This window comes from Gallus gallus, chromosome 1, assembly GCF_016699485.2.
Source record: "Gallus gallus isolate bGalGal1 chromosome 1, bGalGal1.mat.broiler.GRCg7b, whole genome shotgun sequence".
NCBI lineage: Eukaryota > Metazoa > Chordata > Aves > Galliformes > Phasianidae > Gallus > Gallus gallus.
Genome location: NC_052532.1, coordinates 182,312,527 through 182,335,540, shown reverse-complemented (window position 1 = coordinate 182,335,540; position 23,014 = coordinate 182,312,527). Strand labels below are relative to the sequence as shown.

General features: G+C 39.2%; 2 protein-coding genes and 1 long non-coding RNA gene across 3 annotated transcripts; 1 reads left to right on the top strand and 2 right to left on the bottom strand.

The window, feature by feature from the left end:
• Positions 1–751: 751 nt before the first annotated feature.
• On the bottom strand, positions 752–9,548 carry MMP3 (matrix metallopeptidase 3). Its single transcript, XM_046903265.1, has 10 exons — positions 9,292–9,548; positions 9,057–9,205; positions 7,941–8,066; positions 7,264–7,425; positions 6,976–7,132; positions 5,251–5,384; positions 4,589–4,748; positions 3,247–3,347; positions 2,504–2,610; positions 752–1,087 (listed from the first exon to the last, which is right to left on the bottom strand). The coding sequence occupies exons 1-9, from the start codon at positions 9,462–9,464 to the stop codon at positions 2,510–2,512; spliced, it is 1,263 nt and encodes a 420-aa protein (XP_046759221.1). The 5' UTR covers positions 9,465–9,548; the 3' UTR covers positions 752–1,087; positions 2,504–2,509.
• Positions 4,314–21,721, top strand: LOC124417346. The gene is made up of 4 exons (XR_006931985.1): positions 4,314–4,363; positions 7,961–8,110; positions 13,018–13,080; positions 21,528–21,721. It is a non-coding gene; the product is annotated as an uncharacterized LOC124417346 (long non-coding RNA).
• Positions 15,429–22,063, bottom strand: MMP10 (matrix metallopeptidase 10). Its single transcript, NM_001278089.2, has 10 exons — positions 21,898–22,063; positions 21,497–21,741; positions 20,900–21,048; positions 20,673–20,804; positions 19,672–19,833; positions 18,888–19,086; positions 17,615–17,748; positions 16,900–17,059; positions 15,965–16,068; positions 15,429–15,769 (listed from the first exon to the last, which is right to left on the bottom strand). The coding sequence occupies exons 1-10, from the start codon at positions 22,000–22,002 to the stop codon at positions 15,669–15,671; spliced, it is 1,491 nt and encodes a 496-aa protein (NP_001265018.1). The 5' UTR covers positions 22,003–22,063; the 3' UTR covers positions 15,429–15,668.
• Between the last annotated feature and the right edge of the window lie 951 nt (positions 22,064–23,014).

Here is a 23,014-nt window from a genome sequence, read left to right as displayed (position 1 = left end):
CTGCAAGAGCTACTGCCTGGGCTGGGAAACTTCTCTGTCCTGTCGTGGGCAGGATTTCCCTGCTGGCAAGCAGATCTTGGATGCCTTCAGAACTGACTTCACCAGCTTGAAATCCCTCACCTCTAAACATTGCAACTGTCATAGAAGATACAAAGTTGTAAAAGTTAGCCTGAAAGAGACAGCAATAAGAGATACATTTCCCTGCACTAATCTGAAAATTCAATCTCCATATACCCAGGGGCTCTGCCCCATTTGGGACGTACTGGAATTGCTACAGGGTCACAGACTCCCATCTGGAGGCATGGTGCTAATGTTAAAGCATCTCACTGTGAGCTACTGCTTGTGAACATGAAGGGTCAGTTGTTATGCTGACAGGGAGCAAGGGATCTTTTCAGTCAGCAAAATTTTTTTCATCTTTGTCTATTTTACTTACGTAGTACTTTGGGGTCTTCTAGTTCTGAATTTCCAAGTCATTACACAATGGGTTTTTGTTCACTACCACACCTTAGCTATTGTGATAATACATACATAATCATATCAAGAACAGTATCGGAGGAGATTTGTGCCTACCGATGAGGATGACTGTGTGAAACCAAGAAAACCAATACAAGGTATGAAAAATAGCACCCTGAACAAACTGTTTTTCTTGGAGCACATACTGTTGGGCCTTCCAGGTTAGGCATCCTGGATTATGTTTGATCAAAGTACCATGGAGTCCTTGGTGAACAGAAAGCAAATAGATACATTCAAATATAGAAAAAATATCTTCCAGAACAAGGTAGTGACAACAAAAACAAATGAAATCATTGAAGAAAAATACACACATTTCTATTAAAGAAAATAAACTCATTTTTTTGTTATCTGAATTCTATAGGAGGAAGAATCACATGATTATCTTGTTCCTTGTGAAGAGAATTTCATCTTCATCCAATCTTGATGCAAACAGGCTAGAAATCTGGCATATGTAGAAATACACAAGAAATTGACGAAACCATTTACTGAAGACCTTGGTTTGAGTGCGCCACAAACAATGACTGTATCAGCTAGGAGTCCAGGTCTCAAAGTATATCTCAGAAGAGTACAACATCTGAAACATAGGTCAATAATCTTTGGCTAAGAATTCTATTTTCACAAAAATGATGAGGCTGACTTGCCAGTAGTAGCAAGGATTTTCAAACTAAGAATTGGGAAGAAAAATAACACACCAACATACAACAGTTAAAACATGCAAACAAACAAACAAACAACAAACAAACAAACAAAAAAAACCCAAACACCAAAATTATTTTAAGACAGATAGTAGTAGAGTCAGTGAAACTCTACTTCTGCTACATATCGATTTCCTAAGCAAGAATTAGCATGATCCTCTGTGCATGTAATAGATGAAATAAGGAAGGAAAGATTCCCAGAAATCATCAAATATAAAGAAATGGGAAGTATCTAAGAGTCAGAACAATCATGGCAGTTCTATGACAAGCCTACATTGCTTTAAGAATTACAATCTCACATGAAAGAGAATATTTCAAAAAACATCCAAAAGATCAGAGTCGGAAGCGATTCTCACAGTTAGAATAACATGATCTAATGCAGTTAGCCCCAGTGGCAGTGGTATGCACAGATAAGAGGAAAGAAGATAGGAAGATAAGTAGAGCAGTAGGAAGAGCTGAAGGAACTCACCGAAATCCAGAGGCAGAGAATTCCTTGTGAAAATAAAAACCTATAAAGTGTGAGCCAAGCCATCCATGCATAATTTTGGCTTTTACTATTGTAGTTGAGACTGTGGACTGATTAAGACTTTAAAATATTTTGTGGATATAGCTCAGAAAACTGCACCAGAAAAAGGAAGGAAAAACAGAACTAAGAAACAAGAGCAGCATGAGTCAAATAAGAAGGAACAAGCTGACATCACTGAAAGCTTTCTTACTGAATTCTAACTTAACGTTAATGTTAGAAATTTTGAACCTGTTTCTCTGAGTTTGGCAATGTCAGACCCCAGTTAGACCTATTCATTTCTTATTTTTGGAGGAGATGTAACTCAAATTTATCATTTTGTCTCCAGTTTTGCCAGCGCAGCAAAGCTCTGTTTGTCACCTCCTTACAGCTGGCTATGGGCAGCATCATTTGCACTGTTTGCTGCAGGAACAACTGGCAATTCTTTTGTCCACCAAGACTGAGCATGTCTTACTGTGTTTTGGACAATTGATGAAATGCAGATTAAACTTGCTCATGGTCTAAATTCACACTGGAGTGCCCCATTTGAGTAGCCCTGCTACTAGAGGCTTTAAAAATATATTAGTCATTATGATGTCAATTATGTACATATATATACATATCAGTATGTTAAATACCGTTCTTCAGTTATTTACAGAAGCACAGAATGAATATGCAGGGGGTGAGGTATTATGACTGAGTCTGAAGCACCTGTATGTTTCACATATTTATAAAAGAAATGGTGTTTACAGTGCAATAACACTGTATTCTCCCCTACACCATTGTAGATTACCTTTTCTTAACAAGAGAACCAGAAGTTTGTCTTTAGCAGGCGTGTTACTCTCTTCTTATCAGGGTCAAACTCAAATTGCTTTCTTCCTTGAAAGAAATAAAGGAAGTCTGGGAAAAAAAAAAGGAAGGTGAGTTAAGTTATTGCAGATGTAAAGCTTAATATACAACAGCTGGAAAGAGTTCCAAAACCTTTGCATATTTTGCATACACTCACACTGCCAACAGTATCTGCTCCCAGGGATAATGTTAGCAAAGTGGTGCACTGCAGCTTGGGATCACTGCTCTTCAGTCTGTCCCAGCATCTCTCTATTGAAATCACATCCTCTGTCATGCAGGAGAAGCTAGTGCTAATTATTATTCTCAAGGTAATGATGCGTCAGGATGTGATAGCCTTGCTCACAGCAGGTAGACCTTACACTGCTGAGACCTCAATGTTTTAACTGGTACTCCTCATGGCATGAGTTACACATCAACATGAATGCAGATATTTCAGTCTGACCATCAGGGAAGGTTATTTCAGCAGTAAACAATTTTCAACCCTATATCAAATGTATATATCGTTATCTTTCAAGAGGGAAAAATGAAGCATGCGAGTGCTACATGACTGTTTCGGGGTCTTAGGGGTCAGCCTCGGGGCTATGAGGAGCCTGCAGAAGAGCCTCTATCTGTCCAAGCACTTTCAGTCCTATGACCCCAAGAGTCCCTGGGTCCTTTAATTCAGGTTCATTAAGAACAGAGACTCACTTTCATATTGAAAAACAGCATCAATGTTCGCATTAATTCCTGGAAATGCATCTTTTATCAGTCTTGGCTTCCTGTCCACGGACTGATTTCTTTTATCATAACTGAGAAAAACAAGAAACAACTTGATGTCAATTAAAAGTGCAAACAACTCATGATTATTTCAGTCCACGTCAGTACTTCCCACCCAGGGAGCCAAGTTCACTGAAGCAACATTCAGACAACCTTGAGACAGATCTGATGTTCATAAACCATTATTTACTCTATGGGCTACACAGGAAGAATTACTTCTGTTTACATCATCTCGAGGTATGACTAAGAATACTTAACATTTAAGCCATTGTCACAAATCTGCCCTTTTTTGTATTATTTTATTTTTAAGAAACTGTAGATAAGAGCTAGATGGAAAATCTTATCTCAAACATAAGTTACATTTGTAAGATTATTAAGAGATTGCTTTAATGTTCCTTCACTGTAAGAAATGTTTGTTAGGGAAAATCTGATTTTTTCTTAAGTTATAAGATATTTTAAGTTATTTTACCTAAGCTACCTACAGCAGGCTTTTAAGTGAAGCAGAATTTTAAGTGAAGTTCAATTCATCTGTCAGTGCTGGAATACTACAGCATACTTAATAACAAGGCTGAAAGCATTCTACTTTTGATATGTTTGTTCAGCAAGAGCAAATATATCAAACAATATCAGGAAAACAACTCAAATGAAGCAATCCAAACTGAGATTTTTAATGAAAACATGGAATTGTAATCTGCTCAAATTAGTAATTTGTAGCTGGTTAGTTACTTCAGAATGCTCTCTGTACGTATGATATACATGTATATGGAAGATGGATGTTGTGTCATTCACCTACAAAAGCTGAGGTTACCTGCTGCTTCTGATATAGGAGTATCTCTTTCAGCTGTTAGAAATATATGGCTGCAACACGGATCTGAGCAGCTGAAGACCATTAGTCTGCAGCTTCATGAGCTTTCTGTTGGTAACTGGCAAGAGGGTGGAATTCTCCTTCTCAGCACACAGGAGTGGCTTTGATATGTCATGTGTCATTATTGTTCTGTTAGATTTCATGACATGATTTCTGGAGCTGTAAGATGGCTTTTTTTCCAAGGTAAGTAAATTTATATAAATAAATGAACACATAACATAACTAAATAGCTAAAGTACTTAAAATGAAAGCTAAAAACATTGTTTCATTTCTCTTGCAAATATTCTTTTTTCTATAGAATTTTGGGACTGTGAAAGAGATGACCAAAACTGTGTGACTAAGTTATGACAAGATATTGATCACGAGATTATGTTTGATCCATTTTAGGAAAGTAACAGATAGTATCACCTCCAAAATTTGTCTGCTGTGAAGTAATATGCTTTCCCCTTATTTCTGTCGTAAAAAGCAGCATCAATTTTGGCAACATCCTTTGAAAATCCAAGGACGTAGAGTTTTTGTGGGTATCCAGGTGGTATGATTTCTCCTGTCACAACCCAGAATTCATTCCCTATTAAGAGAAGTTGATGAAAACGTGTTATGAGAATCTTCTAGGAATTATATAAATCTTTTCATGAATGCTTATCTTTTAATGAAAAAAAAAGCACAGAGAGATTATACTGATTACTTGAAAACATTTTACATGTTGTTCTGCAGTACAAAAAAATTCAGAAGTGTAAACTGCACCATATTTTGCAGAAACAAAAACTTCAGTCTCCCTCTCTATTTATCTTAGTTTTTCACAAGCTGGAATCAGACATGCTATCATTTTTAAATTCAATAGGTATCTCTCCAGGAAAAAAAAAAAAAAAAAAAAAAAAAGAAGAAGAAAAAGAAAAAGATACGTAACTTATCTCAGATAATGTTCTTGTTATCTCTGTGACTGAAATACACCAATTCATTGGACTAAATTAGAATTCATGGAAACCTACAGAAAGAGTGTGCTTTTCAATCTAGACATGATCTCTTAAGCTGCTAGCAAAGGCAGCATTGGAATGTAGAAGACATTTTACCTTTGAAGAGGAGAATTTTGTCTTCCTCAGGAATTTCACATGCAGCGTCAACACCAGATGGCAGCCGTGGCCAGAATAAGGATACCAAATCAAAATCAACTTCTCTGACTGCAGGATGCTTGCGCCAAAAATGCCTGATGTAAATATAGCACAGGCTTTGCATGCAATCAAACATTTACACACACTAACGCATGAAACCACATCATGGCAATCAGGACAGGATTTAGCTGACATGATTTAGCGGTCTCCTGTGTTAGTCACCCTAAACTCCTTTTAACAGCGGTGGAAAGAATGTCATTTCCATGGTGAGGATTCCTTTCTTCTTGAGGGAGACATCCAAAACAGGTCAGATGAACTGTTCCTTTAAAACAGCCATTATTTTCCCTTTACATAGAAGATGACCTAGAGGGACCCAATTCATGTCTAAAAGCCAGGTTGGGGTACAGTTCTGGGAACAAATCTCCACCCCAGGGTTATCAGCATCAGCTTAGAGAAATGATTGGAATGCACAAGTATCTTCTGCAAAATAACACATTTCTGGGTTTGTGAACTCAAATCCTTGAAGTTGAAGCTCCCTTTAATGCTGATTTCAAGGGGAGCCTGAAGCAGAGGGAAGCATAGCCCTACCTCTTGCAAAGGAAAGGAATCACCTCTTATACCCCTTCTCTCAACATTTTGGGCTGATATGCCTTTGAAGATGGGAAACTTATACAACATTAGCACTGAACTAATTACCTTTGCCTTTTATTACTGTACTAAGCCACCAGTGCAGGGGCTCTACAAAGAGGTGTAATGTCAGGACTGGTAGAACCTCAGATACTTCAATGGAAGGATACAACGAAGTTCCTGAGTTTATCAGGGCTGGTGGTGCCTTTTTCTGATGGTGAATGAATTGGATGCCAACTACTGAGACTTGCTCTAGCCTAAAATAAAAGCTGCCTGTATTTTCATAGGGGACATCTTTGCACATCCTATTCATTCTGTTTCATATGTGATCTTCCTTCTGTCTTTCTTTCTCCACCACCTTCCTTTTTGCCTCCAGTCTCTTACCCAGAATTCTTGTTCTTCACTAGAATTTTAATATTTTGATGTGGGAGAGATTTCTAATTCTTAAGGATAATTCTTTGGTTGTTTAAATCACTGAGTACTCTGGAAACACTGTAAAACCCAAATAAGAATCACCAATTCTAGCTTTTTAGCGTAGATTCAACTAGTAAAAATTACTGAAGTGAAAGAATTGCCACCAGATGTTAAAGTAAGACTTAACAGTTAATACAACCTTCTGTAATAAATAAGAATACTGTGCATGTTTCAATTGCAACAGCCAGACTGCTTTATAATTAATGCCTCCCACTATTTGGACTGTGAATTGAAGCTTGCAACCACTCAGGTGAGTTTTTCTGCAAATAATAAATGAGTCTAATCTGTAAATATCCCCTGTGAGATCTAGGCACTTCTCTTCACTTGTATGGTATCACCCGAATGGTAAAGTACTAACAAGACCACATTCAGCATCACTGATATAGCACAGGCTGTGGTTCATGCAACAGTTCTCAAATTAGCCATTTACCTGAAAGGCTAGATACCCCTCTTACCTAAACCCCTCGAAAGTCACAGTGAGAAATCCTGGCTTAGGAATATTCTGGATAAAGTTATTTTTTCTGTGCTGTTGGGCATAATTCATAAATGATACATGGCTATTTTAGTTTCTGAAAGCTGACTTACTTGTCTTTAAAGAATATTATCTCCCCACGGAAAGTGGTGACTGCATCAAAAGTTAAATCAGGGCCACAGGAGTTTGGCAGTACAGGTTCTTTTGACTCAGTTGGATCCTTTATCTCAGCAGAATCTTTTTGGTCATTAGAGGTGTTAGGAGAAGGCCCTAAAGGAATCAGTTAATGGAAGATGTTAAAATGCAAATTCATTCAAATAAATCTAGTACGCAAAGTTACTGAAAGGTATTCCAAAGGATTTGAAATTACAAGCAATAGCTGATAAATAATTGGGAATTACCATAGAGGGACTGAATGCCATTAATATCATCCTGATGAAGAGGGAAGACTGAAGGGTCAAATTTCCTATAAATTGGGTACATTAGAGCACTGGGCTCTTTGGAATGGAAAAGTCCAAGTGAATGTCCAAACTCATGGGCAGCCACATAAAACAAGTTTGCACCTGAAAACAACAAACAAAAGGCATAAATGGAGATACATGTCTTTTCATTTGTAACTCAAAACACACAGGCTTTAAGAACTTCTGTCAGAACTGCTTGCCTGTGAAAGCTGGAAAATTCAGTTGGAGACAAAAGTCATGTCAGAAAGAAACATAATGAAATTGCTAGAGTAGAACCCAAGGAAGTAGTACTGCAGAAGTCAGCATGGAAGAAGAACCATAGAACAGTACATGTGACATAAATGTGTGGGGAGAGGGTGAATGGCTGGGGAGAAGTTCTCTGAACTCCCTCCCAAGTAAATCTCCACCCAGCCCAGGGCAAAAGTTGTACTGATGCCATAACTTTTTAGATCAGAAAGCTCAGGGACTGAGCTGAAGGACAGAATGCAGCTGCTCAGTCATCTCCTTAAAATCAGCCTCGTTTTAAAGCACTTGAGAGGAGCAGAGAGACAGACTTTGCATTCTTGATTTCATGTACATCCTCCTTCTGGTTGGGCTATGAGAACTGAATTTCCTACCTTCTGTGCTTTTGGTCCAGGTTTCATCCTCATCAAAGTGTGCATCTCCACCAAAGTCCTTGCCGGGTGCATAGGCATGAGCAACAGACCCTCCTGGGCCATCAAAAGGGATGAAGTCATTGTGACCTGAGGAGTGAGTCCCACAGACAGCTGACTGAAGGCTACAGCAGGTGAGGTAACAGACTTCAGTCCAGTCTAGCACAGAGCTTTCTAGTCTGCTGATTTAGTAAACTTTCAAGGTTCATTTCTACAATGATTTACCAAAAGGTCAATTTTGCAAAGGGAAAATGGATGTATCAGGAATGAAATCTTGGCCTCCTCAAGACATGGATGGACATTTATGTATTTACTCCATGAGGGAAGAGGAGGGGGACATGGTTTTGCTTGAAATACATTCTCTTACTTGCTCATAAGTTAAAATTTTCTCAAGCTTTGTGTCAGCAGCCCTCAGATGGTTACCACCTGACCCTTACCTGAGCAGTAGCTGAAGTGCTGATGGCAGCAGAAGGTTCTGGGGAGACAGTAATCCCTTCTCTGGAGAGCCCTTGAAGATCAACTCCAGAGCAGGATTTATGAACATAGACTTAATGGTTATGTGCAGTGCCCAGATGTGTGGATAGGTATATTTGGGTGGGAAGAGAGGAGCTGACTAGGAAAGCGCATGCGTGCCCAGCTGTTCATGAAAGGAGAGAAGGTAAATCTTCCCTGAGGGCAATGCCAAAAATACAAGCCTTGAGTATGTCTAGAACTTATTTAGCTCACATAAAGCACGTGACTAATCCTGGGAGTATAATAGAGCTACCCATGCCATGGTGCTCTGAGAGTGATTATACTCCATAAGTCCTAAGCCTCCTGTGGTTCATGCACGCATTGGCATCAAGTGCTAGGTATAGATTCAGTGAACTATGGTAACTCACTACATTTACTTTCTCACTCCTTCTTTTCATCTTCCCCTGAATCTCCCCCAGACATCTTCAAGAATCATCACTATAACAACTTGGGCAAGGTCTGTGTTTTTCTGTGCACTGCATGAGAATAAATCACAATTATTTCAGGTGAACTGCTTCACACTGGCAGTAGTTGGAAATAACTCATTATGGTTATATAGACTTTTACCTCCAGTTGCAAAGGAGATCATTATGTCTGCATCACCTCTGTCCCTCTTGATGAATTTTAGTGGGGTCACACTGCTCCAAATGCTGAATGCTTTCTTGATGGCTGCATTGACATCTGCTGGGCGTAAGTCTGGTGTGTAGTTTAATATTCTTTAAAATACAAAATAGAAAAACAACTGCGTTCAACTTAGCTGTATAACACGCTGTCTTTACATTAAGGATTCCATTATAATTACCTGTATGTCAGAACTTGTTTTGCCCATTTTGGCTCTCCTGCAAAGGTGGAGAACCCAGCTACATCAGGGAATCCACAGCGACGTTTCTGCACTAGGTCCAAAATGCTGGAATCTGGTCTTCCTGTCACCTCCAGCCCAAAGAATTCCTGCATTTCTTTTATTTTTTTGGCCATTGCACTGTTAGTTTTCCAAATGAAAGATTCTCCATCTTTCGTAAAGCTGTAGTAATTTTCCAAGTACTTCTAATGGGAACAAGATATTTTAGGACAGTCAAATAAGTTTACCTTTGAAGCTTTTAAAAATTATACTAATACTGCTTTAGACCTGTTTGATACTTTCTTTGATATTTTATGTTTCTTGAGAACATGCATAACAGAGCTTGTTAAAGACTGTATGGAAGTTTTTCTCTTAGTGAGATCTTTGTAGATTATATTATGACTATAAATGCTTTGTGTTTTACTCAGAATACATTCTGATTTATTATTTGTCTAACAAATTGAATATTTTCTAGTAGTATGCCCTCTACCTACCCTGTGCTCCAGGGTTACCTACAGTCCTTTAAAGCCAGCAGTGAAAAAACAGAAACATATGACCAACTACAAAATTTAAGTAGCAGTAACCAATACACCCATATTTTTTTAGAGTAATAATTTGAAAAAAAAAATAAAATCCACATTCTAGGAAGTGTTGCATGCCATAATACCAGAAGTCACACAAATAACTACATTTCCACCTGACTTCAAATCAAATGTACACTGACTCAGATCTTTCATTATTTGTAGAATCAATTCATCACTGATGTAGTGAATGCATCATTAGTTTATACTGTTTTCTGCAAAAAATAAAACAGGGCTGAATCAAGATTAAAGAAGCTTTTGTCATCACAGTACATCATGGAGGTCCACTCTGAGAAATAATCTTGTTACTCATTCTAATAGGATTTGCAGTACATATTGCATTGTATAGTAGCTCCCCAGTTGCTATATACTAACATTATTCCTGCTACTACAATGGATGCTTGACAGCTGTTAGAGACCTCAGCCCCAAAGGTCTATCATCCTCACCTGGATAAGCTGCATGCCTTCTTCTTCCTTTTGCCTTGTATGTGCAGGAAAAGCATGAGAAAGTGCTGCATATAATAGCAGAAGAAATTGAAGGTTCTTCATTCTCTTTTTCACTTGTCCCTAGAAAAGTTTTCTTTGGAGTATGTCACACACCTGCTTCACCTTTATATAGCTCTCATTTGCTTTACGAAGCTTCCAGTCTCTGACTCACTACTCACAACCTTCAGTTAGCAACAGAATATATGCAAAACAACAGTTTTAACATAAAAAGATTGGTGCTGTCCTTCATCCGGTTCCGCCCTCTTGGAGGTTTCACAACATGAAAATATTATTAATGAGGTGATAATAGACATGTAGATCTTTATAACAAGATCATTAATCTTTTAGTTGTTAAACTTTCGCCTTTCTTCCCAAAAACTTAATGGATGTCACTTCAACATTTTCCATCTAAAGTTCTCTTTGCAAAGTTCCAACTGAGTTTTTGAAGCACCTAAACAAAGAACAAACACAATGTTACACAACTGTAGATTTTTTGTTTCACTTTATTTATTTATTTATTTTTCATGTTGTCTGTACAGGAGTGTGTAGTTTTGGATTATTGTAGTACCATCATTTCCTCCTTGGGAAGACTCTTCCAAAATTAGAAGATCAGTGCTGTAATGCACTGTTTGCAGAAGCAGTGCTTTGTGCAGTTTTTACATTAGGGGCAAAGTCCTCAGTCCTGGCAGGAGGTGGACATACTCAGGGAACGAGGCTGAACTGGAACAACTGTGCTGCTTTCAGGAAGAGAACCGCAAGAGAGCTCCTACAGGCAGCTTTTGATAACTCTGCTCATATTCTGCGAGGTGTGTCACACTGGGTGGGCGAAGTGAATCTATAAATTGAGTGTGATGTGCTCCTATGCAGCTTACACACCCACAATATCACTTGTAGAAATAGCTTCTGGTACTTGCAAACTAACCCACTGAAGCATTACAACTTTTTTCACTTCCCACACGAGACGCAACTTCTCACCAAGTGTTCAGTGTGTCTCTACGTGTACGGCGTCTTCATGGTCCTAGTGCACAGAAGTTACTTTCTGACCTGTAAAACTTGGTACAAATATTCCAAATAGTCCTCACTATTCTTTCTATCTAATGGGTGGGCCGCTAGAACAAGTTGAGATGATCTAGAGGGGTATTGGTGAAATTTATGCGATCGTCTGATTGGCATCCTTCTCAAATACATCCTGTTGCTACTCTGACAACACTTTCTCACTGTTCACTGTTGCCCACAAGAGATCAATCACCAAATCAAACATCTTTTAATTATCCACATCAATCTCCCTTGAAGTTGTCTTTTGAAGAGACTTCATCTAGATGTAGTACAACATATAAAGAAAATGAGTTCTGGCTTAAAGAAGTGAGTGTGAAAGTTATGATATCTTCCTTTCAACCCTTCAAAAAGGACAATCTTTCAAGATTGGCCCTTTTTGCCCCTCTTTCAGAGTCAGTTTTCTGCCTAGAATGGTTCCGAGCAGCCTCAGCCTGTGCTGCTGTTGAGCAGTGCTTACCTCCTGCCTAGCTCTGCTGCAAACCCTATCCTGTCTCAAAAAATATCACATTACTGATAAAGATGAATGTGAGAACAACTGCTTTTTTTTTTTTTTTTAATGTTACAGTCACCTGTTTTCATCACAGCAATGCTGATTCAACAGCAGGACTCCTCTTTTCGTGGTCAACTTTCACACAGGTCACCCTTCCTGTCCAGTGCTGAGTCAGGGCATCCTTACAGCTTAATTCATCTTCATTTTCTCCATGATTGTAGCAGTGCTGTCTGTCTGTGAGTGGAGACTTGCTTTATATGGAAAACCTGCCCAGGAAGATCTTAAATCCTAGCCACAGAGAACAGCATTAGACAGATATTTCCATAATCTCTTCTACAACCAAAACAACAATGTTGAAAATCAAACTTCCTCAAGAAGAGGAAAAGCAGTTCTGCCGTGGGAAGATCCTTGTCACAACATCCCCAAAGACCCCTGTGTGACACAGTCTTTTCCCTTCCCCAAAAGCAAAATATGACAGCTACTGCTGGTAGCACTAAACCAATCCTCCAGCTGTAGACTGAGTGCCTATGAGAGAGCTGCCTGATGTCTGGGTCTGGAGCCTGCTGCTTTGCTGTAACATTTACCACTTGTTCTTGTGACATTTTTATGTCTGCATGCATTGTTATTAGCTCATCCACCTAAAACTCTTTAAGAGCCTTATAAAGCTGTCACTGAAGTCATTAAGATGTTTTTGTATGAGTTTTGATATGCAATAGGTTGTGTTTGGGATGACAGTTGTACAGTCGAGAATTTGAGAGGTGATGTTTCTACGCATCTCTATTTTTACATGCCTGGTCTCAGATTCCAGAGAAAGTCCATACACTTAGAAATTCTTATTGAAGTCATATTTATGAGCAAATTTCATATGCTGGAATCTAATGCTCTTTATTCCAGTAACCATTTATGATTTATAAAGAAATCATAGCAACAAGAAAGTTTCACTTGCTCACTAAGTGCCAACAGGCAGCTCCGGCACTCCTGTTTCCAAAACAACTGAAGTTACTTATTATTATATCATTTCCCAGGAATTTTCTTGCTTTTCTCATTTCTTTTTTTTTTTTTTTTGCCAAAATTTAGGACATTCAGAAAGCAGAAATACAGATGGAAAATGCACGGTTAACACTACTCACCAGCTCCTCGGTAAGGGTAAAATTTATTCCTTGTCTTCTTCCATTTATGGTCCTGATCAGATGAAAAAACAGAGAACTTTCCAGATTATCATTTACAGCAAAGTAACTACCATTCATTTTTCAGATGCAAGCAGTTTAAGCTAACTAACACCTGGGACTGAGGCCAAACTTTTACTTTCAGTTAGCTGTCTTGTTAGGGTGATAACTAAAAAACAGTACCAGTCTTATCTTAAAGAAAAGCATTTTCTATATATTATCTATAGTATACATACATAGCGGTAATGGTGAGTCATCAACACCATCAGTGTTCTGTCCCTCCATTGCCAATGTGTTCTTTTTTGTTTCCCTTTCATCGCTTTCAATAGTCAGCCAACGAAGAGGGCCTAAAGGCCTGATTCCTGAAGGTAACCTGGGCATGCAAGTAGGCATCTCATTAGGATATCAAAGTGTGTAGGCACTTTCAAAATGAAAGGGAGTGAACTCCACTCTACGCACAAGAAGCACTCACAGAGCCCTGTTTTGCCCTGGAGGCACCTCATGTCCTTGGACAGAAGTTTCTTCTGTACAGGCTGTGTACACAGCACAAACGTTTGAGGAAGGTAATGGGAGATGTCGAGGCAACACCAGCTGCACTGTGTCTCTGCACTCCCTGGGCTCCTGCCAGGTGAGCTCACCCACTTGTCAGCTCATGACTTCACTCTGGTGCACCACCACAGACTTTGTGGCAAAGCTGAGCCAGTCAGTCCCTAACAGGCTTTTAAAGCAGGCTGAGATTAACAGCTCAGTTTCTCCCCTAGCTTAGTTTATGGTCCTGTTTCACCGCTGCTCAGTTAGCATCACGCATTGCTCACAGAGGGAGCAGAACATGGCAGATAAGAGATTTTGAACAGCAACAACTGGAAGACTGTCCTCATCAGCCATTCCCATCCACTCCTGCTGCCTTTACCAGTTCTGTGAGAGAAAAAGGAACAGTTCAGAAAAGCTGACTTCCTCACACAGTCACACCATCAGATCAGTGTTATAGGAGATGAGATCAAATCCCTTCCAGGGGAAGATGAATATCAGCCAAGCTTTCTTACAGTTGAACAGGTATTCTAGCCACTGAGATATCACTCAATAGCAATGCGTATGCTTTGACAAAGAGATATATATAAGGAGAATTATATAACTGAGGCATTTAGCACTTCTCTACTACTGTGCTGAGGCCTATTGTGTGCCAAGGATGTCTTTCTTCAGCGAGCTGGATTTTCACAGCTCTCAGTCAATGATGCAGAGGAATCAGGCTGACCTGATGGCTCTTCACACAGTGCAGATTCAGGATAAGAGGGGAAAATGGCATAACTGCACTGGCTGCTGGCTGGCTGGTTGAACAGCCCAGCACCTTGCTAGTTCAGACTAGCAGAGAGAGGGTTATGACACAAGTAAAATTGCAGTCTGACTTTTGACTGTTTTGCTTGTACATACACTGCAAATTGATGACAGTACATGTTCGTGGTTGTTAGTGTATTTGCCAATGGAATGCATGTCACGACATGATGAACTGCATAGCAGAGGAGACTACAAGGAGGTTCATGTTGCAATCCAAACAAGACAAGAGGAGGAAGTGTGTGTGCTTTTGTTTGTGCCTTACTGCTCTTCCTCCAGAGGAGTCATCTCCAGTGGTTACATGAAAATCCTGTTTTTCGCCTTATAACTTTGGCTTTTTTTGCTACGGGAAGTGGTTCTTGCAGTGGTTCCTGTCCAGCACTGGGAGCATGGCACGTGGTCACAGCTCAGTAGGAATAATCCCCTTGCTCCCTGGTGATTACCCCGTGACAATACTACCATCGCATCTCATCCTGTCTGCAGGCTGTCTCTATCTCCATACTGGTTATCCAGCTGTTCTTTCCAGTTACTTTAATCCTGCCATACCGATCTCCCGGCTCTGCCCACCCCAAAGCGGCACAAAAGCATGTGTCCTCTTAATTCATTGTCGTGTTCCCCTTGCACCACTAGAGATCCATCTCCATTCCTGCCCTCACCCCTCTTTCTTCATCCCATGAGGTCAAGGTAGGTGAGGACATAGCTACCAGAACCCTAACTAATGGTGCTGTTTGGATTCTCCTTATGTAGGATCTGTTTCTACTTCTTCTGTTCCCTCACAACTTTCCTGAGTGCAGTCCTTTCCCCAGTCTGTCCCTCAGGTCATTTCTCATTGTGCCTCAAAACAGCCCAGCAGCTTCAGATTCTTTTTAACTTCCCTGCTACGAACACTGAGCACTTCTGAAAATGGCAGTGGGGTCCTGGCTCTGTTCAGGCTTGTGTGCAGTTATCCTGGGACCATTGTCACCAGAGAAATGAACCAGAACACACAAGCACTACTATTCTCCAGCAAAATGCTTTTATTACTCAAAACTAGTTTGATGAATAAATACTTGGAAAAATAAATTAAAACTGTACATTAAGTTTTACATTATTAAAATTTTAAATTAGATTCTTCAAAGACCGTAATTACAGACTCAGATGCACAATAACATCTGGATGATATTGGTTATAGCCAAGGAACTTAAGAAAAACACTTCTGGAGCAAATGCAAACTTGCATTATCGTTTCAGATTTCTAGCAATCAAACCAGCTGTTGCTCTTCATTTTACGGACCAGTTTCTTGTTCTTGATGTCAACCTCATACTGGTTGGATCCATGGAAAAAGTAGAAATGACCTGGAATTAGAAGGACAAAGTAATAGCAAATTAGTATTTAATTTTTGTTTAATTATTGATCCATAATTTCTATTTTCCTCGGTGATTAAAAAAATGTTTCATATCCATATATATTTGAAACATACATATACTTTTTTTGTTTGCGTAAGTTGATGGTCTTCTACTTTGCTTTTACTTCCATTTTTATTTACTTACCATTTTTCTGAAGGGCAGCATCAACGAAATGGCCAATTCCTTGGAAGTCAGCTGCTATTTTTCTTGGATATCCTCTTTCCATTGATTGGGTATTTTCATCAAAACTATATAAAGAAATTAATGAAAAGAAGAAAGAGTGTAATACTTAATGGTAAAACCAGGTGAATTTTTTACTAAATAAGCCTACTCTAATGGAGAATTAATCAAACATGTCTATATAGAGAACTCACTGTACTGTATAAATCCTGTGTAAAATTCATATCTTTGCTGTCATGAGCAAGGCTGTTTTCAGACTAAATAGTTCAACTCTATTCCCTGAGTTTGATAACAAGGCTGGTCAGTGTTTGTGCTGAGTAATAAGCTTAACTCTTTATTCAAATTGATTAATTCACTTCAACAGTATCCAACCTAAGAACTGACTTCATGACTGGATGTAAATTTTGGAGTAACAGGATATTTTTCCAGTTATATTATTTGGGTAAATATTACTGCTCCACTGCACTGTTTCTTTAGAAATTCAATATTTTGATCTCCTTTCATGGCTTTCTTGATAGGTCCTTCACTTACGAGTTTCAGAGAGTGCATCTGCCTCTTAAGAGATCCTGAATGAAAGAAATGATGATAAAGCCTACTCACATTGGCTTTTTGTACTAAATTTTGTATTAGTTTCATGGAATAATGCTTTTTAACAGATAAACAGTGCTCGTTTGCTTGTATATCTTAACTGCAGACTGATAACAGCAAATTGATGTCGACTTTATCTTTACAAACTTTTTGCTATAAAATATATGAATAATTGCCTTTGATTTTAGCATTATATTGGCTAAAAAGGATGACAAGAGGCCACAAATTTACTGTACAAATGCTTATGTAGCTTGATTTTTAAAAAACAACTGTCTGGATTATCTGCTGCACAAGAGAGGAATTAGCCTTACCTCCAATACTTGTTGCCTACAAAGATATAGGTTTTCTTGGTATTTTGATCATGAACAGCAGCATCTATTTTCCTAACACTTCTGGGAAAGCCCAGGTTCTGAATAGGCTTGGGGAAGCCCGGCTCTATTCTGTACCCACTGACAGCCCAGTACTGATTGTCTGTCAAGAAAAACAGAAAATATTAGTAGGGATTCCTGAAGAGGCTGAACTTTTCATCAAAGCCCCATAACTTTTCATCAAAGCTTTCTGTGTAGTAAAGATCCCTAAGTAGCGCATATATCCGGATGAGAAGATGACCCTTTAGAACACACACAGCTCTGAATTATTCAGATACTGGGTGTTGGATTTTTCATTTTTAACACTCATTATGATATTACAACACTCAGTGGATAAAGTTCAGCGTGTTTTTTAGGTGTATTTGGCACCTTTAAAAATATATCTAAGTAGCAGTGCAGGTAATGAATTTTGTCTCAGTTCTGATCTCTCTCACTAGCAAGAGTAATATCATATTGTAAAGGGCTGCTGAGATCAGCATTAATTAATGACATTAATAGCATTTTGAAAGTGAACATGGGTTTAAATATGAAGAATATATGTTATTATTATATTACTTCTGTTATTATCATATAACATGCACAAACACATACAGGCTAGTTGTTCTACCACAGCTTTATTAATTCATAAAAAAGATGGATGGAAATGTAAGAGAAATACCTTTAAAGAAGATCACTCGATCCTTCTTGTCAATCTCATAAGCAGCATCAAAGCCAGCTACCAATGATGGCCAGAATGTGGATATGGTGTCGTGCTCGATTTGTGAGAAGTAGGGACTTTTGCGCCAGACGTAGCTGATAGAAATGAAATCAGCAGTGTTTTATTGTTCGTATTTCACTATGAGATCAGTGGCACAGAAGTATACTTAAAATGCTACTGTTTGGATGCCGAAGCCAGTTCTCACTACTGGGCAAAGCCATCACCCCTTCTGGGATGGAGTGCTTCACTTGGTCCTGCTCTTTCATAGAGATTTCCCCTTTACTACTGGTTACTTTGGTATCACAGAATGGTTGAGGTTGAAGGAATCTCTGGAGATGATCTTATACAGCACCTTTGCTCAAGCAGTGCCACTTAGAGCTGCTTGCCCTATAGACTACTCCAGCAGGACTCCAGTGACTTGCCCATCAGCACATGTGCCTGATGACTACAGCTTTATCTTCACCATGTACCATGTAGGCTGGCACAGCTCTGTTCTTCATTTTAATTTGGTTACAAAGATTCACTAGACATCCTTGGAAAAATATATTAAAGCTCAAAGTAAGGAGGAATTCCTCCTTCCTCTCCTTCCCTAGAATGTTTTTAAGCTACAATTCTTCATTACATGCTTTAGAAGATGAATCAGACCCACTTCATCAAAGGAAGTTTATTCAATTGAAACATAGTCACCAACCCAAGATGTGAATGAAACCCTAGGCCTGACATGCTGTCCCCTTTCTCCAGAGAGAAAATGCACTGCCAACCCCCTGTTAAAGTGCTCATTGTCAGAACATACAGAAAAAGCAGGGCCATCTAATGGCAGGGACTCTCTATGAGCAGTACTGGGCACTAGTTCACTGTGTACCCCTTGGTCAGAGTGCTGCCAAAAGACACCAGTGGCACTTCCCACAGCTCCATGACCTGCACCTGGACTGGTGTGATGAGGAAAGTGCTGTGTGAACTAGCTGCAGGCTGAGGAGTGATGCTGAGATTATTCAGCCTTGCACAACGGCAACAGTGATGGATGATGGACTGCAACAGTTTACTCACCTGTCAGTAAACCGTGTTACTCACCCAACTCTTGCTGGACTAGTAAAAATCTGCAAAGCTGCCTTAATACTTTCAGAAAGAAATATTTTCCCTTGTAACCAAAGGAAGATAAATTCCTTGAAATGAACGTAATGTTCTACCTTTGTGAGCCCCAGAAGCAGGTGCTGGTAGAAATGAAATCACTTACCTGCCTTTGAAGAATAGAATTTCCCCACGGAGAGTAGTGATAGCATCAAAAGTCAAATGAGGGTCACAGTCCTCTGGTCTTTCTGTGGGTGCCATTTCTGTTGGTGACATTTGAGTTGGTGCTTCCGTAGGTGTCACTTCAGTTGGTTCTTGTGGGGGAAATGCTTTTGTTGGAAATGCAGGAAATTCCCTTGGGGGTCCTTTGGGAAACAGATAAATGTGAAATTGAATGGTGAGATACAGTTTTGCATTGCAGAGCTTCAGGGTGTACCCTACTGAGCCTAATGTACAGTTGGGTTTATAACTCAGCTAGTAAGCTAATGCCAGTGGAAACTGGGCAATTTAAGTTGGTGGTCTGTGTTGATAACCATTATAATAGTCTCTTGCATGGTTTTACCATGACTAGTTATTGCTAGCTCAAACTGCATTTGCTCAGGGATTAATGTAGAGCAAAACCAATTTTCAAATAGCAGTTGTGCATATGAACATTCTTTTATGGATGGTAAGAGAGTTAATACTATATTTACAGGCTGTAACTGCTTCCTCTGGTAGCTTTAAAGAAAGCTTAAACATTTTGTTTTACTGGCATGGACGCAGCCCACAGATTTCATGTTGCAAATATTGACTTTTAGCCACAACAAAACCAAAAGATTTGCACAAAATGTAATCAGGAAATTAAATCTCAGTATTCTTCCTGCAGTAGGAATAAGTACTTCTTAGCTGTTAAGTAAAATTTATTGTAAATGCTTATCCATTGGCCAACAAAAATTATTCTTCTTGCTTACCATAGAGGGCCTGAATGCCACTGATATCATCCTGATGAAGCCTGTAGTTTCTTGTATCCTTGGCCATATATATGGGATACATCAAGGCACCAAAGACATTGGAATGACCAAGACCCAGTGAGTGGCCCAACTCATGAGCAGCAACAAGGAATAAATTGTAGCCTAAAAATAAATCCAGCACAGAGAACAAACACTAAACAAAATTTCTTTTTGACAGTGGGATGCACATTCTAACTTTTCATTCATGATATATTATTCATGGTGTTAATAAAACAGAAAATTTGAACTGTCCCAGTTAAGAGGTCCTCTAAAATCTTGGAAAAGAAATGAGTTTCCAACTATAAATGTTTGTTGCTCACAGGGGAGCCAGTTGGGGAACATTGCTTGCTCATGCTGCAGAAATTTTCCTGCCAGCAAAGAATCAAAGATTCTTTAATGTTAACAAAGACTGAAAATTGGATGAGAATGTTTTAATAATGTGGTCGTATTTTAGGCATCATAAGTGGCATGGAATTCAGTTGCAGGAAGGCCAGTAGCATGTGAGCTCTGATATCACCCCTGAACTTTGCTGGACACCAGAAAATCTCAAAATTATGCTTACCAACAAATTCATGGCCCTTTTATTTGTTTGCAAAATTAAAAGGTTTAAATAATTTTATAAATAAATAAATAAATAAAAATTGAGAGCTCACTATTACAAATTTTAAGGTCATTCCCGATGACCAAAATTCCCTGCCTTACAATGTCATGATTACCCAATTGCTATTTCATGTTAATCTCATTTTCTTCACTGGAGCTGCAGTTACAGTTTATGAATTAACTTCAGAGAACTGTCATGACTGCAGCATAGGTCAGAATATGCACAATCATTTTACCAAGTTACACTGACATTTTACGTCTCAGCAAATGCAGGAATTTCTGCCATGGTACCTTTTACTTCATAATGTCTTCAAGACAAACACTAATAAAAAACAAACAATGCAATTTTTAAGGCAACTTGCCACTATAGGTGGTAAACTTGGTCCAGTTTTCATCTTCATCAAAGTGGGCATCCCCTCCTATCCCAGTGTTGGGGGGGTAGGCATGAGCCAGCGTTCCTCCTGGACCATCGAAGGAATAGAAGTCACCGTGAACTAAAATAAAAATGTAAAAACAAGTGAAACTTTCCATCAACTCAGCAAGAAAAAGTGACAATTAGTTATCATTCCCCAGCAAGGGGGTCCCTTACATCCAGAAGCAAAGGAGATCATTATATCTGCATCACCACTGTAGAGCCTGATGAACCTCAGAGGGGTGACGCTGCTCCAGAGCTGGAAGGCTTTTGCAATTGCTTCGTCCACATCAGCTTGCAGCATGTCAGGAGTGTAGTTCAAAATCCTGTAAAACAAGACAGAATGAATTAAAAACAACCAGAACTATGTCTAGGGCACATAGTACTGAGGTCAAATATTTTAAGCACTGATTGTTCTTATTTATGTGTTGAGTTGTTTATTTTCCAGTTATCTGCTTATGTAATAGGGGAGGATTTCAAAGTTTTCTTTCAGACCTTTCAGAAATCCCAACAGTTACTCTCAGTTGTATCCCTTCTATCCACTAATTAAATTATTTAGTATGCTCTTAATAAGCCAATGTAAGCTCCTATTCTGGTCTCTTTTATCAGCATTTGGAAGTCTAATGCAAAAGACACAAATGCTCCCCACGTTCTTGGCACTGCCACCCTGAATGGGGTTCTTGCAGGAGTAAGTAGTAAATAACCTGCTGGCATTACTTGTGCCTGGAAGACATAAAACTGATGTACAGGGAAACATGCTTCAATGTATGTTACCGATATGTCACATCTTCCTTCTTCCACTTAGGGTTCCGTGGGAAGGTGCTGTATGAGCGGACGTCTGGTATTCCGCATCTGGGCTGCTTCATCATGTCCATCGTCTTACGGTTCAGCTCCCCGGTCACCTCCAGCCCAAAGAACGACTGCATTTCCCGGATTTTGTCAGCCATGTGGTTGAGATTTGTTGATTTAAATAAAGAGTGCTTATCTTCTTTAAAATCATAAAAGTTTTCCAGATATTTCTGTTGGGAGGGAAATGCAACAGTTTATAGCATAAATATTTCTTTTCAAAGGCAAGGAGTTGTTAGTGAAATATTCTACATCATTTACACAGCATCATTATATTCATTTTTTTTTTCTCAATAAATTGCTTTCTACATTTTGTCTATGGAATTTACCTGAGCAAATTGCATATCTTCATTTGCAGTTTCTGGAGCCACTGGCAAAGCGTATGAGTATGAAACACACAGTAACCCCAGGAAGGCAAGCATCTTCAGTTCCATCTCTACCTCTGTCCTTGGACAGTGTCCTCTCGTGAATACCTCTCAACCCCTTCTTCTGTCCAAGGCTTGCTGGTGCTTCTCTATTTATATCCGCTTGTTGAAGTCAACAGCTGCATGACTCAGTTAATAACATCCTCTTATTTCCCACAGAAACAGAAAACAAATTTTCTTTTAGAAGCAGGCTAAAACATGACCACTTACCTCCCCTGAAAACCCGTGATTTTGCAATCATATTACCAGACAGTGCTATTTTTCCCCTTCATTCCTAAGCTGGACCGTTATTTTAAGCCTACAAGTATCTAACTCTATAACTGATCACCTGGATAAAAGTTACCTCGTTTTTCAGAGGTGCTGAAGGGACCTCATCTTTGTGAAGGACACCAGTCTGTGAATCCTTAGGGCACCTGACAGGAGACCTACGGAAAATAGCCTTCACCTTTCTCAGTGTGGAACCTGTGCAGTACCTCAGCAGCTCAGGAATGAACCACTGCCTTTTGCCTGATAATGTTAGTGATACAGTCGATAACACAAATGATCCATTTATTTTCACCTCTTGAGCAGCCCTAGCACCTCAGCACTGTAACAGAACCATCACCTGTGCTGCTGCCTGGCCCATGGAATCACAGATTTATGGCTGTGTCTTCTTTTTCTCCCATCTTCACCCCTGGGAACCCACACACCGCAATGTAAACGTCTCAGTAAAGTAGCCCAGATCATATCTGGGTCTACGCAGAACATCAGCCAAGGGTATTTTCACAGCTAAAGAAGAAAAGGTGGAAGTTGCCCTAGAGACTACTTGGGGGTATGGAGTCTTCAAAAAAAATTTTAATGCATCTCCAAAATTAGGTGGAAGATGACAATGATTTTAGCTGTAGATTTCAAGTTCTCAGATTTACTGTAAGTTTTAGGCTTTTTTCCCAATTCCTTTTCTGAATGTGGTGCATTACACTTTATACAGATGCTGCAGAACAGCCATCACACAGAAACTTCTTTCTCACTGTCTTTTGAAGCA

Excerpts from the sequence above, each read along its gene's own strand:
- MMP3 (XM_046903265.1), bottom strand. The coding sequence starts at position 9,464 with ATGGCCAAAAAAATAAAAGAAATGCAGGAATTCTTTGGGCTGGAGGTG. Across the intron at positions 9,206-9,291 it reads AAACAAGTTCTGACATACAG|AATATTAAACTACACACCAG; the intron begins GTAATTATAATG and ends TGTATTTTAAAG. Across the intron at positions 7,133-7,263 it reads TGGCATTCAGTCCCTCTATG|GGCCTTCTCCTAACACCTCT; the intron begins GTAATTCCCAAT and ends TGATTCCTTTAG.
- MMP10 (NM_001278089.2), bottom strand. The coding sequence starts at position 22,002 with ATGGAACTGAAGATGCTTGCCTTCCTGGGGTTACTGTGTGTTTCATAC. Across the intron at positions 21,742-21,897 it reads AAGATATGCAATTTGCTCAG|AAATATCTGGAAAACTTTTA; the intron begins GTAAATTCCATA and ends CCCTCCCAACAG. Across the intron at positions 19,087-19,671 it reads TGGCATTCAGGCCCTCTATG|GACCCCCAAGGGAATTTCCT; the intron begins GTAAGCAAGAAG and ends TGTTTCCCAAAG.